Raw genomic sequence first — 16,008 nt, 5'->3', positions numbered from 1 at the left:
TGGAAACGGGCACGATCCAGTTCACTCAACAGGTAGCAAAACCTTATGGCCTATAGAAATAAGCATTTGCTTTTAGTTGAAGCTTTTACTGATAACTATCATTAAGTTTACATAAATGAACTAATCGCATGATTTTATAGCATGGGAGGGATGCACTCGATATCTTTTTTGATAAAAATATATTTTCGCTCGAATCTATCGCGAAATGCTTCATTTTCGAATAAAGAATGTTGTTTTACTGTTTCTTCACACTCAAATAATACTAACAATAATAATTAGTCATTTTTCACGGTCATTCTCTGAAGCGAAGTGCAAATCAGCTTTAAACTTGGGTGCGAAAAATTATTCAAACCAAAATATATCGAATGGATGGAGAATACTAGATTCCAAAAATTGTCCAATAGGGCCTGTGCATGACGACAGATGGCAAGGTAAAACACTTTTTATTTATTATTGTTTTGAAAGATTAAATTTTGCATATACATTTAATATTAGGTGTGTAAAATGAGTAATACATTTTTTTGCAATTTTAAAATGATACTTGAAAGTATTGCGAAACACTTGTTACATAGATATAACAAATCTAGGTTGGAGATTATTGCAGGTTTGCAAACTAACACTAACGTGGCAAGGTGATAAACAACAAAATTTCCTTCTTAAATAAAGTTTATTTGTCCATCTTGCGCATGTCTCATCAGTTATCACTGATAAGATATTGATTATTACTGGTACTGATGAGTGATGAGTCATCAGTATGATTAATAATACAGTATAACAGTGTTTTTCTTACATATATTTTCTAAATATGGTCGGAAAGGTAATTTTGTGCTGAACAATTCTTAAAACAGATAATATATCCATGTCGTCAAAAAAAAATTATTCAAATTTTTATTGTCGTTCGGTGAACAATTAGAAAAAATGAAGTGAATTCTAATTTTACATAGAAAAACGCGCAAGAAGCACTAAAAAAATGTTCCACAGATTTCTGTCGACAGATATTTAATTACGTCTACGAATATTTAACCTGCCTAGAATATGTAGAAGGATCTAACTCTTTATAAAAGCCTCATGTATTCGGAAAGAATGGATATTTGGGTCTTTCTCTTAAATCTTTCTTCGACTTTCTTGATTTCTCGATGAAAAGATTATCAGCAAAGAAATTTAAATGAAACATAATTTGTGGAACGTTTGTTTCCTAAAAATTCACTGATCATTAAGCCAATTGATTCCCAAGTAAATTTTTCCATATCATTCAAATAGGCGTAGAACATTTAATCCTTCATTCGAATTTCAGACCCAATCAAAATTCCTAAATATAGAAAACGTACATAATATGGGAACTGAAATTCACTGTAATATTTTAGTTTTTACCTTGGTTTATGTTAGCAGCAGAAAACTTAGGAAATATTGTTTTCAGATGTTGAAATGCTTTCTCTCTTGTATTTCACTTACATAAGAAGCACACATGCGTGGTATATCCAGATTGGAAGCCAGTTACTAAAGCTACAATTTTTAAATCGCCTATCAAATTGCACTGAAACTTTTTGTCGTTAATACAGTTTAACAAGTGTTGAATATTCTCATATGTTTCTGCAGTTTTGAAGAAATTTTTCTAAAATTGTTCAACTGGAATAATTGCAACATAACTTGTTTTACCCCCTCTCTGTTTTCTCAGAGGGCATGGCATTTGCTAAAATCAGTCTTATCTTAGCAAGTACTGGCTAGATTAGATGAGTCGTTAGTTTCACTAATAATAAAATAAATGTTCTAATTACCTTCAACTATTTACATACATATATTTATGTAGTAAGAAAGAATGGATGATATGATAACAGTGAAACTGCATATTGATAAAATTTATAATAACTAATGGCATTTTTTGGACAAGCTATTAAAACGGGTGTATAGTATTTGCCATTTCTATTGAAACACCACTTGTTAATCGTAAATTTGGCAACGTTCATATTCAGACGATTTTCTAACTAAAAGCCGTTGTCAATCAACCGAAAGCTGTTACCAATTGCTAAATTTTAAGCAAAATCAACAGGTGGTGTTTCAATAGAAATGGCAAAGACAATACAATAAAAATATATTTGGAGCATGCTATCAAAATTCAATTGTTTTGTTTACGGCTTTCTAGAGTGTAGAGAAAGTTGCGTCAAAAACTGACAGTTATTGATAATTACATTTAAGAACAAAGGTTAGAAAACTTTTTCTCATTTTAGTACAAATCTCCTTAACGCAGATTATTGACATAAAATTGAATCGGAAAAACCTAATAATGTATGCTTCTTTGAAAAAAAGAATTTTTGCGGTTTTTGTTTTCTGATAACCTCTATGAAGTAAAAAGCAGTGAGTATATAACAACAAATTGCAAAATCAAAAAATCTAATTATTGAAAATTAAAGAAATCGAAAAATCGGAGAATTGAGGAATCCAAAATTTGAAGAATTGAATATATGAAAAATGATAAATTCGAAAGAAATACTGAAAAAACTAAGGAAATGAAAGAACGAAAAATTGCGATACAAAATGGAAATTAACAAATTGGGAAAATGAAAAATAAAAATCAAAAATTTGAAAATTTGGAGACACGAGAATTTTAAAAATTTGGAAGTCAAGAAATTGAAAAATTGAAAAAAGTTGAAAAAACGAAACATTATGAACCGAAACATTGAAAATTGGAAAAATTGAAAAATGAAAGCTAATCAAAAAAGGAAAAATTGTGATATCAAAAATCGTAAAATCGAAGAGAATAAACAAACGAAAAATTTAGATATCAAAAACTGGTTGATGGTAAATAGATCTAGATTTGTCTGAAAATGATAAGATTTGATTTTGCGAATTATAATGGCATTTCGCTCATGTATGATATGCGACGTCTTATCCTCCAGCAGCTTTTACATAAAAGTAAGAATAAGATGGATCCAAATTATTAATTTTAATTAAAATAATTAATGATATTTAATTTTTGTCTCGTAAAACAGTTGCTCATTCAATATTATTTGCTTCTATTTTTTCTAGCTGATATTCTAATACTTCTGAAATCTTAAAGACAAATTTCAAAATTGCTCCTATTTTCATGTCATGTACCTCACACAGGTATTTTAAGACACTTTTATTATAAATAAAATCCTTAAGAATTTTCCACAGGATTTTTTTTAATTATACTTAAGTACGTGGTGTATCTACTTCAATAAAAGTTTTGTCCCGAGTTGGATTTTACCTTAATGGTTAAGACCTGCAATTGAATTTCCTTGCATTATTTTCTGTGAGGATATCTGTTTTTAAAGTAACAGTCAAGATTTTAAACTTTAATTCGTGTAATTAATACTTTTAATTTTTACAGACTTTGTTACAACAGACAATAGCCGCTATCAACGTTTTGAGGGTGTAAGTTCGGTGTCATTTTCAATAAACTGTAAAATTCCTCTTGTGTTAGAATATTTTGCGGACGATGGAGATAGACTGGATTTTCTGTCACTGAATTGTTCGAATACTAAAGAAACATGGGAAAATTTTTCCTTAATAGTGCAGGATCACACATACTTTTTTCAAAATGACCATCTAGTCAAAACCACTAGTAATTTAATTCCTGAGCAAGTGGTCTTCAAGACTTCTAAGGATACAGAATGGAAGATACAGAATTGTATGCAGTTAAAGCTTATTGTTATAAACCCTAATTAGACTAATTTTAGATACATTAGGCTGGAGTAGATCCGCTACAGAACAATTTTATATTTCAATTCCAGTAGAAATTCCAACGTTGACAGTATTCACCCTTCTGTGTGGAACATGTGGTTTAACTATAGCATCCGGCAGTGCAGATGAAGTGAATGTCACATCATCTAAAAATGAAACTTATTTATGGGAGCAGTCTTGGCAACGTACTGACATAAAACTGAGTAAATCTGTTTATCTTAATTTCACACCATACCTGCAAAACCCTCACGTTACGGATCAATATTGGGCTATTGATGTAAGAACGTGTTCAGGTGATGAAAAAAAAACGAACTGGTAATAGATTAATTAAAAGTTTAATTTTAACTGCTTTAAAAATACTCGTTGTAGGCCAAAGCATACTGCAACGTTTAGAAGGTAATTCAATAGTTTTAAGCAATTTAATATTAAATACTCTTTCTGTCCCAAAAAAAGGGTCCGATTTCTGTATATTGCTAAACACACTGATCGGCAAAACAAAACGGCCACCCTAAAATATTTCGCGAAACCACTGTAAAAATTGTACTTTAACTAGTGACTGTATTTATCTGTCTCTGTTTTTACTTAATTTTTACATCCTGGGTCAACAGTGAATAGTTATTTAAAGAAAATAACAATCACAAGTTAAATTAATGATTTTTAACACGATTTTGCGAAATATTTTAGGATGGCCATTTTTTTACCGGTTTTTTACCATGTATTTGATATATATCAACGCAACATTTTAATGCAAAGAAACTTTGAAGATGTTTGTTTCAGTAACAATAAGTCTTTGTGTCTAAAAGAATTTAAAATTAAAACCAGTTGCCCCAATTCAAAGAAAAAAGCCTAATTTAATAGAAAAAGCTTGTCAGGAAATCTACCAGTTTCGTCTTGAAGTGTAAGAAAAGTTTAAGCGCAGACCCATGCAATCTACAGCTACACAGGATGATCTCGTAGTAGTGTGGACATATAGAAAAACCAAATTAAAAGTCGAAAAACCCCTATGAACTACCCTCGATCCACCTTTTAAACGGTAGGTGAAAAAACGTAAAAAGGTTCCGGGAGTCCCATGAACTATAACGGCTACCACTTCCACTCGTTGTTGAAGATCTTCGACACTTTCTGGACACAGTTGATTTCCATAAACTAACTGTTTCATCCAATCCCACAAATAAAAATTACACGGAATGAGATCGGGTGAACACTGGGCCGTTTTTACCGACCCACTGGTTTGAAAAATGGTGTTCAACCAAAACGTGGCATTTCCATCAGCCATATCATACAGCATTATCATGCTGACACGCCCTGAATTGGAAAAAATCACCATTGTCAAAGACGTTAACCGAACATACGCCGGCAACCAACTGATACATGACGTTATCGTGTTTTTGCACGTTGCTTATCAGTGTCTGACTTTTTTGGTTTTTAATGCTAGTCGTTCTATGCAATTCATAGTAACAGTTACGGTAGCTCAAGAAATACTACCAGTGGCGTGTATAACAATTTATATTTATTGTCAAATAATTTTTTCTAGACATTGCTGCCACTTAGGAAAGTGAACTTTACACAGTGCAATAAATCTTATTGTGAGCTATTCCCCATTCTATTTATTGTAGATATTTTGAAATCACCCTGTAGAATATTCTACTTCGACGAAAACTGTTCCTCGAATTTGGTATGGAGGACGATTCTTAAAAGTTTTTTGCTTTTATATTGTTGAGAATAACGGAATAAATACGTGAAATCTCAGAACATGTATTTTATTGACATAATAGGTAAGGAAAACAAACTGAAAATACAACCAAAAATTATCTACATATTTTGATTAGTTGCAAGGAGAGTTGAACATGTCATAAATATGTCAAACTTATTATAAGATGCTGTATTTGTTGCAATAATAATAATCCTTCATTAATAAATACAGTTTCCTTTTATGTAAAAAAATCGAATTTTTTGAAATCAGACACTTGGTTTGGCACAGTGGGAGTAGATATTATTTTATAATTTTTTTTAATGAATGTTTACATTTTCCAGGCGGAACATCATCGTCACAACACAGTTGCAATTTGGAAAAAATTGCATTTGTATTGGTACTTATAATCACCAAAGCTTAGTTTCGTTCAGGAGAACTGAATTAGCGAAGCCGCGGGCGAAAAGGTAGTTAAGAATAAAAGGTTTCTTTATGTATTATAATATAATTATTAGTTGTACTGTGGCCATTTTTCTTCCATATGAAGTAATAAAGTAAAGTTTGTCCAGAATTATAAGAATTTTATGGATTCCCAATGTTAATTCTTATAATTCTGGACAAACTTTACCTACATACAAATTCAATAACAATCTAAGCTGAAAGCAAGTCCCTGAATTTTTTACTTTCTAAAAAGCAAATTCCACTGTCTTCATTTACAAGTTTTTAAAGGACCCGATATCAACGTCATTTATAGTCCCAGACCAACTTCCAAAAACCTTGAAGGAAAAACTTGACTTAACATGAATTAGTGTTTTAGGTCCGGATGAGCATTTGTTGTGATATAATAAATACTTATATATACATAATAGCAACAAAATAGTACTATACTCAGGATCACGAAGCAATGCGTACACGTCATGGATGACGTAGATCCGTTACCAACACTAAATCAAAAATACGCGCCGCAATACGTGGCAATACGGATCAAAATCGATCAATTTGGGGGAAATTATATTGGTACGACTGATAGCGAAACATATGCTAAAGTTTTATCGATTTCACAAGTGTCATTGGTGTCAACTTTGGTTATGTTGTGTTATTGTTTGATTTTTCGCGTTTTTCTACTTTTCTGCTCGTGTAATCGTATCAGTTCTTTTCAGAACTATAACAGTTCTTTATAGAACTCCAAGCTAACTGTCCTGTACCGTGGTACGTGTCGCTTGCTTGAACGTAAACATTCCACCATGCCGAAGCCCTTGCACAAAGATGTAAAGCAAATGGACGATAATTTAGTGGACTATTTTGCTAAAGAACGCGATAGCGGGGAACCTCTTTTACCACTAACAGCTGTTCAAGACGTAAGTAGGTGTATTTTATTACAATTACTAATGCAGTCACATTGTACAGAGGGTTGCTGCTGCTCTGGGTGTATGTGTGCGAACAGTGAACTCCGTGGTACAACAAATAAAAACCGGAGAAGGTGTACATTCTCCCAAGAAATAGAGACCCCCGAACAAAGCAAGTGTGTGATATTAGCACTTCGGAGCAGTGTGCTATTCGAGAATGCTTATATGGAATGGTCGAAGAAAGTATGAATTTGATGCGCACGCCTTATAGATACTAACGACTATTTTACAGAAATACATGTTACACGATCGCCATTAATTGATTGCTTGAAGGAGAAACATATATTTGAGGGTTCTGTGAGCTCGTTAGGAAAAATTTTACATTCTCAATTGGGTTTCGTTATTCGCCAACCAGTGTACGGAAGCGTCTTATGGAATTACAACATGTTGTTCATGCAAGAACCAAATTCTTACGTGAATACATGCACAATCAGCAGAACCCAAATTCTTTGCCATGTGTATATCTTGATGAAACATGGATATTTGAAAATGGTTCGGTAGTTAGGTCATTGCAAGACGATAGTGTCATAAGTATCAGGATGTTCAAAATAGAAGGGAAAATTTAGTAATGTGTCAGTTTCACGTTAGTTATTTATTCTTCTCACTATATTTTAGGTATATTGTATTACATGCAGGTACAAGCAATGGATTTATTGATGAAGCAGCGCTAGTATTTTCTTCTAATACCAAAAATCCAGACTATCATGGCGAAATGAATCAACAGAATTTTCTCAAGTGGTTTCAATTGCTCATGAACCTTGAAGAACCACCACAGGTTATTATAGACAATGCAAGCTACCACAGTACCTTTGCAAACAAATGTCCCAGTGGTTCATGGAAAAAAGCAGAAATTCGTGAATGGCTTTAACAACATGACATAAGTTCAGATTCACAGCTGTTAAAAACGGAACTTCTTCATTTGGTTGCACAGTAATGCATATACTATTCTCTATCGTTTCATTTAAAATATCATGTTTTTCAGAAATAAACCTCCAAAAACGTATGTTGCCGTGAATTGGGCCAACAGAATGGCCATAGAGTATTGCGATTGCCGCCATATCATTGTGTGTTTAACCCTATAGAAAATACTTGGGGAATTACTACAAATTTTTATTCCAAACACATTGGGCGTGATGGTTATGGTCAAAAAATTCCGTGGAAATGTGGAAAGAAGCGTTAGCACATGTCACGCCCACAATGTGGAAAAATACTGTTGACCATGTAATAACCCAAACCTCCCGCCTTTTATTTGGCATTGAACAAAATTTGAAAAAGCCCGCTAAAGTTTAAAATTTGACCTTGGCTGTGATCGTCTACAAAAGTGGGACCCTACATTGTGTTTTGAAAACTGGCGGGAGGCGTTCGTTCATACAAATTGGCGCACTGCGGAGCGGGAAGAGTGACGGATTTAAAAAAGCTTATATTTTGAAAAAAAAAAACTATGAAAAATAAATCCAATAAGAGCTCAAGAGACCTTGGCCAAGGGCCCCAGAAGAGCTTAAAGAATTTATTCCTCAGAGAAAAAAAAACCTTTATTTTCACTCGAACCTGAGAACATAGAATAAAGATTAACAACCTTACAAGTACAACAATAAACAAAATTAAAAGGTCGCGGAATCCTCGGAAAGATAAATGGATGGCAACGTTCCAGATATTATGGCAGTGTGGCCTCTACAAACAAAATGGGGGGCGCACAGCGAACGCAGGGCGAAGGCCATACTCCCCGTTAGGGCCCACGAGGTTCTCCTGCTTCACCACTTCACGCGCGTGGTCTTACGCACCCACCTGACATAGGTTGACCTTCCTGCCCCCGCCGATAAGGCAGCTGTGTAAACTCCGAGTCAGCCAGGGTCGGAAGTCTGGCAAGAGCCGTAACCACCCGCACGGAGTCGCCGACGCCACCGCGTCCACGCTACACGACCCCCGAGTTAACTAGCGTTATCAAAATGAGTATTTGGATTTCAGACAAGCAATAAGCAAAATTTAATTGGCCACACTCCATCAATACTTGTTTTAAATAACAAAGAAATTTAAATGAGATTAAATTATGCACGTGTGATCAACAATCTTATGCAATAAAGAAAATGAAGTGAGAAATTATTCATGTTTTTATCAATAACTTTAAAGAACAAGAATTTGGAAAGAGGTTAAATTATTCACATTTTGGGCAATGATTTTATTGAAATTAAGCTACATTTACGTCGCTGATTCTTACCAAAGAAAATAAAGAAGCTATGGATTTTATTGAAATATTTATCTGACATTAAACAAAGAAGTCACGACTGCATTAAAATGATCTGGGCGAAGTTACGTTGTTGACCGAATTAAACAAACAAACCCCCCTCCCTTCAACACATCCCCAAACAAAATACCCATAAAAAAAAACATATACGAAATAAACAAACAACAGATAAAATACGACACATAAGATATGCAAAATAAATAAAATATAGGCAACCATGGGTGCACATTCGATTTGGATTATGTCTTTCTTTCAATGACATTCATTTTCAAATTCATCGACAAAGCTTCCGGTCAACAACAAATCCCCGATGACTAATACAAAAATTCACAAAGGTTGTCCTTGAAATTCCCCGGTCAACACCCCGTACTTGCACCCTACCACTTTCTCTTTCTATTTTGAACGGTTGAATATTTGAAAACTACATGAAATTTTCCAGCATTAGAGTTTACAACAAACGAATAATAAATCGAGGAAAAGCCATTCAAAAATCTTAGATTTTATAATGTCAGCCAAATTGATGTGCCTAATTAATTGATGTTACTAACACAAAGAAAATCCCCCGTCCCCCAGACTCTAATATTATTAATTTTCTAATGCCGTTCTCAGCGTTAATTTTTGTTAAAGATGCATTTGTTCAGATTACGTTTGAATTTACTTTACTCACACGTGCTGAAATTATGCAACGCAAAATAATAACTCGAAAATTGCCATCCAACTTTCCGCATAACATTCGCTAAAATAAAACTGCCCTAGCTAACGTAATTCCCTGAAAAGCCCTACTAAAACGGATTGAAATTATGTTGAAAAGATTAGTACGAAAATTAACGGCCATGGCGTCATCCGGAAGTGCCGCCATTTTTGGTAGCGTCCGTTCGCGTATGTGACGCCCGCGAAGCTCACAGGTGTGGTTCCCGCGTCTCACCTACTCCGTAACCATCGAGAAGCAACGCCGCTTCTTCCACCAGCACACACGGAATCACGTGGAAAACATACCTCTCGGATCTTCAAACCAAATACGTGCTCACCACCGAAATAACCTCTCTGTGTTCGAACGTAGCAGAGAATTCTTACGTTCGCTGGTTCGTCAGGGGGGTGGAACTCCGTTAGAAGAAACCAGCACTAGAACAGGAAACAAACAGCGCACAGACATTTGAAAAAAAACACAGAGAGCACCAACCTGACGTCTTACTCGAAAGAAAGACCAAGTCGAACTGACTGCGACTCACCCCGCTCAAACACACCCTTCTGCGCATCTCTCTCTTAGTGGTTTTCGTTTCTTTCCATTTCCATCCCTTTTCTTACCAAAAGTTTGGCGCGCGGAAATTTGGTTCGAAACGGCTTACTACAACCATATGAATAAAATAATACGGGAGTGGTGGGAACGGGAATTAGTATTTGACCGTGAAGAGATTGCGCCGTTTATAATCGACATTAACGAAGATTCACATTATAGTTTTAGTGATTATGACAGTGAAGATTCTAATACTGCAGAGGGCATTCAGCCACTGTAACATGTAGGTTATTTTCCATTACCATCCTAATTGATTGTACTAGCGGCATGTTCTGCTGATGTCTTTTATAATCACACTATCACTTCACTGGCCAAATATACAAATCACTGGTCAGACGACGACGGTGTGCAACATGCATACTTATTATTGTTTATACTTTACTTTTGTATCTATTCCATGTCAATAAAGTAACTTATTCTGTAGATGTGACGTGCCTATTGTGGCATTGAAGACGGTAAGCATATTTCTCTAACTTGAAGCCTGTCACAACTGTTCAATGCTGTCTGTTTGAGACGTATGTTAACATTCTCGTTGGTAGCTTTAAGTACAGTATGAAGCCTTGTACCACCCTCCAAGTATGTGTTTAACACCCAATTGTCAGCAGTTTTTACCAGCAGTCAATGCAAAAATGAACGTTCTTAAAGCCAGTCATTCACGTTCCAACGCCGGGGTACGATTGTATTGGATACAACTGCTGTACAATTTTGCTGAAAAGCAGCAGTACACACACGTTACGACCTTGCAGTTAAAAATTTGCGATCGTGGTGGCAACATGTCCGAAGAAAATGGACTTTTATACCTGCTTTCACGGTTTGTATAACATACACTGTCCCCACACGATTAAGTTTCCAACCAATACAACACGATTGTACTGCTGCTGACAGACTTGTTCACCAACCGTCCACATCCAACCGATTTGCTTGATCGCATACACAGATGTTCGAAAACACTTCAATTTTGTCATATCCTACACAATTGTACCGCGGCGTTGGAACGTGAGTGGCAGGCTTCAGTGACTAGGAACACGTGAAAGGGGTTACAGTCGTGATCTTTCCTGTGCCTGAGTTTGTAATTCATAGCGTCTATGCAGCCTGCAGCATGCCCTTGTATGCTGAAACACTGCAAGTGTAGCTTATTTCTAAACTGTTGCTTCACACTAACGGTCTTCTCATGCTATAATCATAAATAGAACAAACCAAAACAATAACAAGCCGACATGTTTGTTGACAGTTTTCAAACCGATTCATTTGTATAATAAACGTGGTAGACGCATGACGTCATACAGAGTCCGTGACGTGTACGCATTGCTTCGTGATCCTGACTATAAATCTAATTTTTAAAGAAAACAAAGAACGATTTAAAATGCAATATACTTTTCATTTCACAATCGCACGGAAGAAATGACGGAAGAAATAGTTTTGTGTGGCACGTCAGTTAGGCGACAGGGAACTGGACTTGGAGGAGTCTATTTAATCTGTTCACTTTTAGCGGGCCGATGGGAAAATGATGGCTGTGGAGGGAGAGGTTTGTGTGTGACACATGGCAGGTTAAGAAAAACTTTTTAGATGACCTAATCAATTTTTTGGGATCGAAAAACGGACAAAATCTTATATCCATGTAATATTTAAAGAGTTTGAACTATTAAGATGAAGAAATTATTAGATAACTATACTTTCAATGACCCTTTCGATTTACTATTAAATTACTTTAAATCAATGGAAGTTAACCGTAGTGGGCCACTTCACATCCGCGAAAAAGTCTAAATAGGGGCTTATAATAATGACTTAGCTGCTACGCAAGCTGGGACTTCAAGCTGGATTTGCCTCAAGGTCTTGAGGCAAATCCAGGTAGAACACATCAGGTCTGAGGGACCTTCTAGTCGTTGTGGTGGGACCGACGAGTAGATGGAGAAGTTTATATCAATCCAGCCAATTTCCTTCCAACACGAGTTCCAAGAAAAATCCACGAGATGTAGGGAAAAAGAGATGTATCCCAGTGGGGGAATAAAAAAAAGAGCCTGTAATTGTAAATACTGCTAGTATGGAGGCCATTGGAGACAAGAAGGGACGCCACGAACAGGGAAGACATCTCGACCACATGGGGGAGCCCAACACCTTTTGATAAGAGGAATTTCACGGAAATACATACACCATTTACTCCACCACATGAAGAGACTCATTGACAACAGATAACTACCTTTGGATGATCCAAGGCTCTTTTAATAATTACGAATTTCCAATTTTCAATAGCCGACCAAGGTCGAGTTGCTCCCAGCGTTATAATCCGATAGTATCGAAGGGGAGGGCATCAAACGTTACTTGAATGTACAGGACATCCAATAATATATCTAAATTCGGCTTTTCAGGTTCTTTGACTTAGTGGTATTTTTGGCTGTTACAGCTACATAGAATATTCTTTGCAAAATCAACTCAAAGTAGCTAATCAATTACTTTCTTCAATTACTGGGTCTAATTCGTCAGTAGATTTCTCTCAACTTCCAGTTCTTCCTGCTTCACTACTGTTGAGTCTGTTAAATCTACGAACCAGTCTGTTTTGAAAAATATTACTGACAATATTTCCAATGCACCAATTTTTAATTTTACTAATTGCGTAAACACTATAAATATTAATATTAATTCAGTGTAATATAATTGTTTAAATAAATAACTTGTTTTGTTCAGATTTAATTGTTTTTTATTCATACTTTCTGGTCGTGGAGAAAATACAGTCTGTTACCCGGTTAGAATGAAAATTCGCTAACGCTCGCTATACTATTTTGATGTCATGCTACTCTTCTTTATCTCTTTGTTAATATTTGTTACGTAATTATCTGTATACATCACTATTCAGGTAAACTACTTAGATGTTAAGAAATTTACGTATTCATCATAATGTGGACATCAGTAAATTTTCAAACTCGATAAGTTTTCTGAAAAAAAATCAAAAATTGATTTCCAACGTTTACTCGACCGGAGTCAATATATGGTGCTGTGGACAGGACTTGAGAATCTTCAGACAGAATGGTGTGACCGGTTTCATGCTGATGTTCAGCTTTGGCAGAGTGGGATGGAAGACCTGTTTTGAAACAAGCACTTTTCTATGACTGGAAAATCCGTGAAGTTATTGAAATCCAGAAATGTCCTCATAATCTCAACCGAGGCAATGGTTATTATTTGTCAAATATTTGGAAGCCCACATTAGGGTAAATGTGGGATATGTGCCCCTAGAGAATAAACGCCCCAATGCTATATTTAAGAAACTATATGCCAGAGGTCGTTGCTTTCTTCTCTAATGAAGCGTTTTGTATCACAGTAGCCTCAGACGAAGTGTGGAGTGCGTAACTCTCAATGTTTTAATAATATTAAAAGAATTAAAAATTCAGGTAAGTCGTTGTTAATATCACCAATTTTCGACCTTTTAGTAGACAGAGTTAATTGCACAAATTTAGTGTAAACAATTCGATTTTTGACTTTATAACCTCTTAGATGATTTCTCTAATACCAAACGTTGGATTTATACCAGAAATAGTGCGGGAAATTTAAATATTACGTGGGGCATATATCCTAAATAAAATTTAGCAGTAGGGATATATGCCCTAGTACAGTTAAGGATATTTGCCCCACATTTTATAAGGTATGTAAGGTTCAGTAACTTTTTGATAATTACAGAAATGCCACGAAAATACCAAAGGAAACAAAATGTTACGCCTCGGGTATCCTGGACTGAAGAAAACTTGCACCTGGCGATAGACAAAGTAAAGTCTAAACAACTTGGTGTAAATGAAGCTAGCAGAGAATATAGTCTTCCTTCTAGAACACTTCGAAGGCGAATTCAGGCAAATAATTCATCAAAATTAGTTTTGGGAAAGCCACCGGCTCTAGGAAAAAACAATGAAGATCGATTAGTAATACACATCCAAAAACTCCAAACTATGGGATTTGCCCCATCAGAAAAAACTGGTCGTACGATTGCTTATAATTTTGCAAAAAAACTAAATTTGGAACACAAATTTTGTGTACAAGGAAATAGTACAAATATGGCTGGTACACACTGGTTTTATTCATTTATGGATAGGAACCGTGAACTCTCTTTAAGAAAAAGCGAAGGTCTGTCACTTGCGAGGGCAAAAGGTATGAACAGACAAGAAGTGGAAGAGTTTTACGATTTATTGAAAAACACTCTAGAAAAATATAATTTGTTTAATAAACCCGGATCCATTTTCAACATGGATGAAAGTGGCATTCAAATTAACAATAAACCGGATAGAGTGGTTGCTAAAAAAGGAAGTAAATGCGTACATGTTATCACATCTAAAGAAAAGGTAGAAAGTATTTCAGTCATAGCATGTGCTAATGCAGAGGGTACGTTCCTACCACCAGTTTTAATATTAAAAGGTGTACGAAAAAATTCTGCCATTCTAGAAGGAATGCCTCCATCGTCGGATTTATACAGGGTGTCTCAGAAATAAGTACATTAATTTTAATCGGTTATAGAGCTCACTGAACTCAACAACTTTTTTTAGTAGAGTTTTGTCAAAAACTTTTTAATTATGAAGTTAAAAATTGTTAAAGTTATATCCCAATTAAGGTTACCCGCTCATGGATCCTTAGTCACCCATGGACACTAATAATTATTATATAATTATTAGACCAAGTAATCAATACCAAGAATTACAAAAAATACATCATCAAAGATCCGAACATAAAAAACGACTGCTGTCGCCTCTGCAAAGCAAAACCTGAAACGATCCAGCACATAATCTCTTCCTGCAGCATCCTAGCACAAACTGACTACAAAGCTAGACACGACAACGTCGCCAAAATCATCCACAAAGAATTAGCAACACTTATGAACTTAATCGAAGATACGACACCGTATTACACTTACATTCCATCTCCGTTCCTTGAAAATAACAAATACAAATTATACTGGGAATTCACAGTACTTACAGACTTAAACATTACAGCTAACAGACCAGACATCATACTTATCAAGAAACACACGAACGAAGCCATTCTCATTGACATTGCTGTTCCCAACACAAACAACATTATTCAAACATACCACACCAAGATTTCAAAATATCTACAGTTATCGATAGAAATGAAATCCATGTTGAATCTTAAAAAAATTTCAATTGTACCTCTAGTTATCTCTAATGTAGGTGTAGTTCCAAATAGCTTAGTTGAGAATTTAAAGTCTTTGCATTTGAATGATTCAATAATTATCAAAATTCAAAAAGCTGTTTTGTTAGGAACATGTCATATTGTTCGTAAGTTTCTTGAACAGTCTGATCATGTTAGTCAGATTAGGTTAGCACCAGTAGGTCAGAGTAGTGTAGGTCAATTTTCAAGTGATGCGCGGATAAATGGTCGGTAGTTACGCTAGACTTTTGGGGATGGGGTGAGATTAGAGAATAATAGCAGACTAATTTGTATGCTGTAATTCTAGAATCTCGAAAGTTGTTCTGTTAATCTAATCAATGCATATCATTACTTGGTCTTAGTACCCGTAATGATAGAAGTCTTGCCTGAATGCCGGTCATTTCCGGGTCAGTGGTGGGTCTTAAAAAATAATTAATAATGTATGGTCAAAAAACAGTTACTAGGATACGTATTTTCCTAATCGTGTCAATGTGACAAACATTTAGAGAGAAATTGAAAATCCTGCTCC

At 35.2% G+C, this 16,008-nt stretch overlaps 1 protein-coding gene across 9 annotated transcripts; it reads left to right on the top strand.

Annotated features, from left to right (window-relative positions):
* The first annotated feature begins 114 nt into the window (after positions 1 to 114).
* Positions 115 to 14,464, top strand: LOC135138133 (uncharacterized). 9 transcript variants are annotated; one of them, XR_010281977.1, is made up of 9 exons: positions 115 to 431; positions 3,350 to 3,649; positions 3,699 to 4,017; positions 4,072 to 4,098; positions 5,737 to 5,859; positions 5,908 to 6,750; positions 6,800 to 6,981; positions 7,031 to 7,381; positions 7,434 to 7,728. XR_010281977.1 is itself a non-coding variant. In XM_064068012.1 (6 exons), the coding sequence occupies exons 1-6, from the start codon at positions 206 to 208 to the stop codon at positions 11,840 to 11,842; spliced, it is 1,014 nt and encodes a 337-aa protein (XP_063924082.1). In that variant the 5' UTR covers positions 116 to 205; the 3' UTR covers positions 11,843 to 14,464. The 9 variants fall into 9 exon arrangements, 1 of the variants encoding a protein (XP_063924082.1); XR_010281976.1 differs by having other exon boundaries at positions 7,031 to 7,728; XR_010281979.1 differs by having other exon boundaries at positions 116 to 431; positions 6,210 to 6,750; positions 7,031 to 7,728.
* The last annotated feature ends 1,544 nt before the right edge of the window (positions 14,465 to 16,008 follow it).

Source organism: Zophobas morio, unplaced genomic scaffold, assembly GCF_036711695.1.
Source record: "Zophobas morio isolate AGI-343-1 ecotype UQ-CSIRO unplaced genomic scaffold, CSIRO_AGI_Zmor_V1 ptg000030l, whole genome shotgun sequence".
Lineage (NCBI taxonomy): Eukaryota > Metazoa > Arthropoda > Insecta > Coleoptera > Tenebrionidae > Zophobas > Zophobas morio.
Note: the sequence above shows the minus strand (reverse complement) of the source record. Positions and strands in the feature narration are given on the sequence as shown.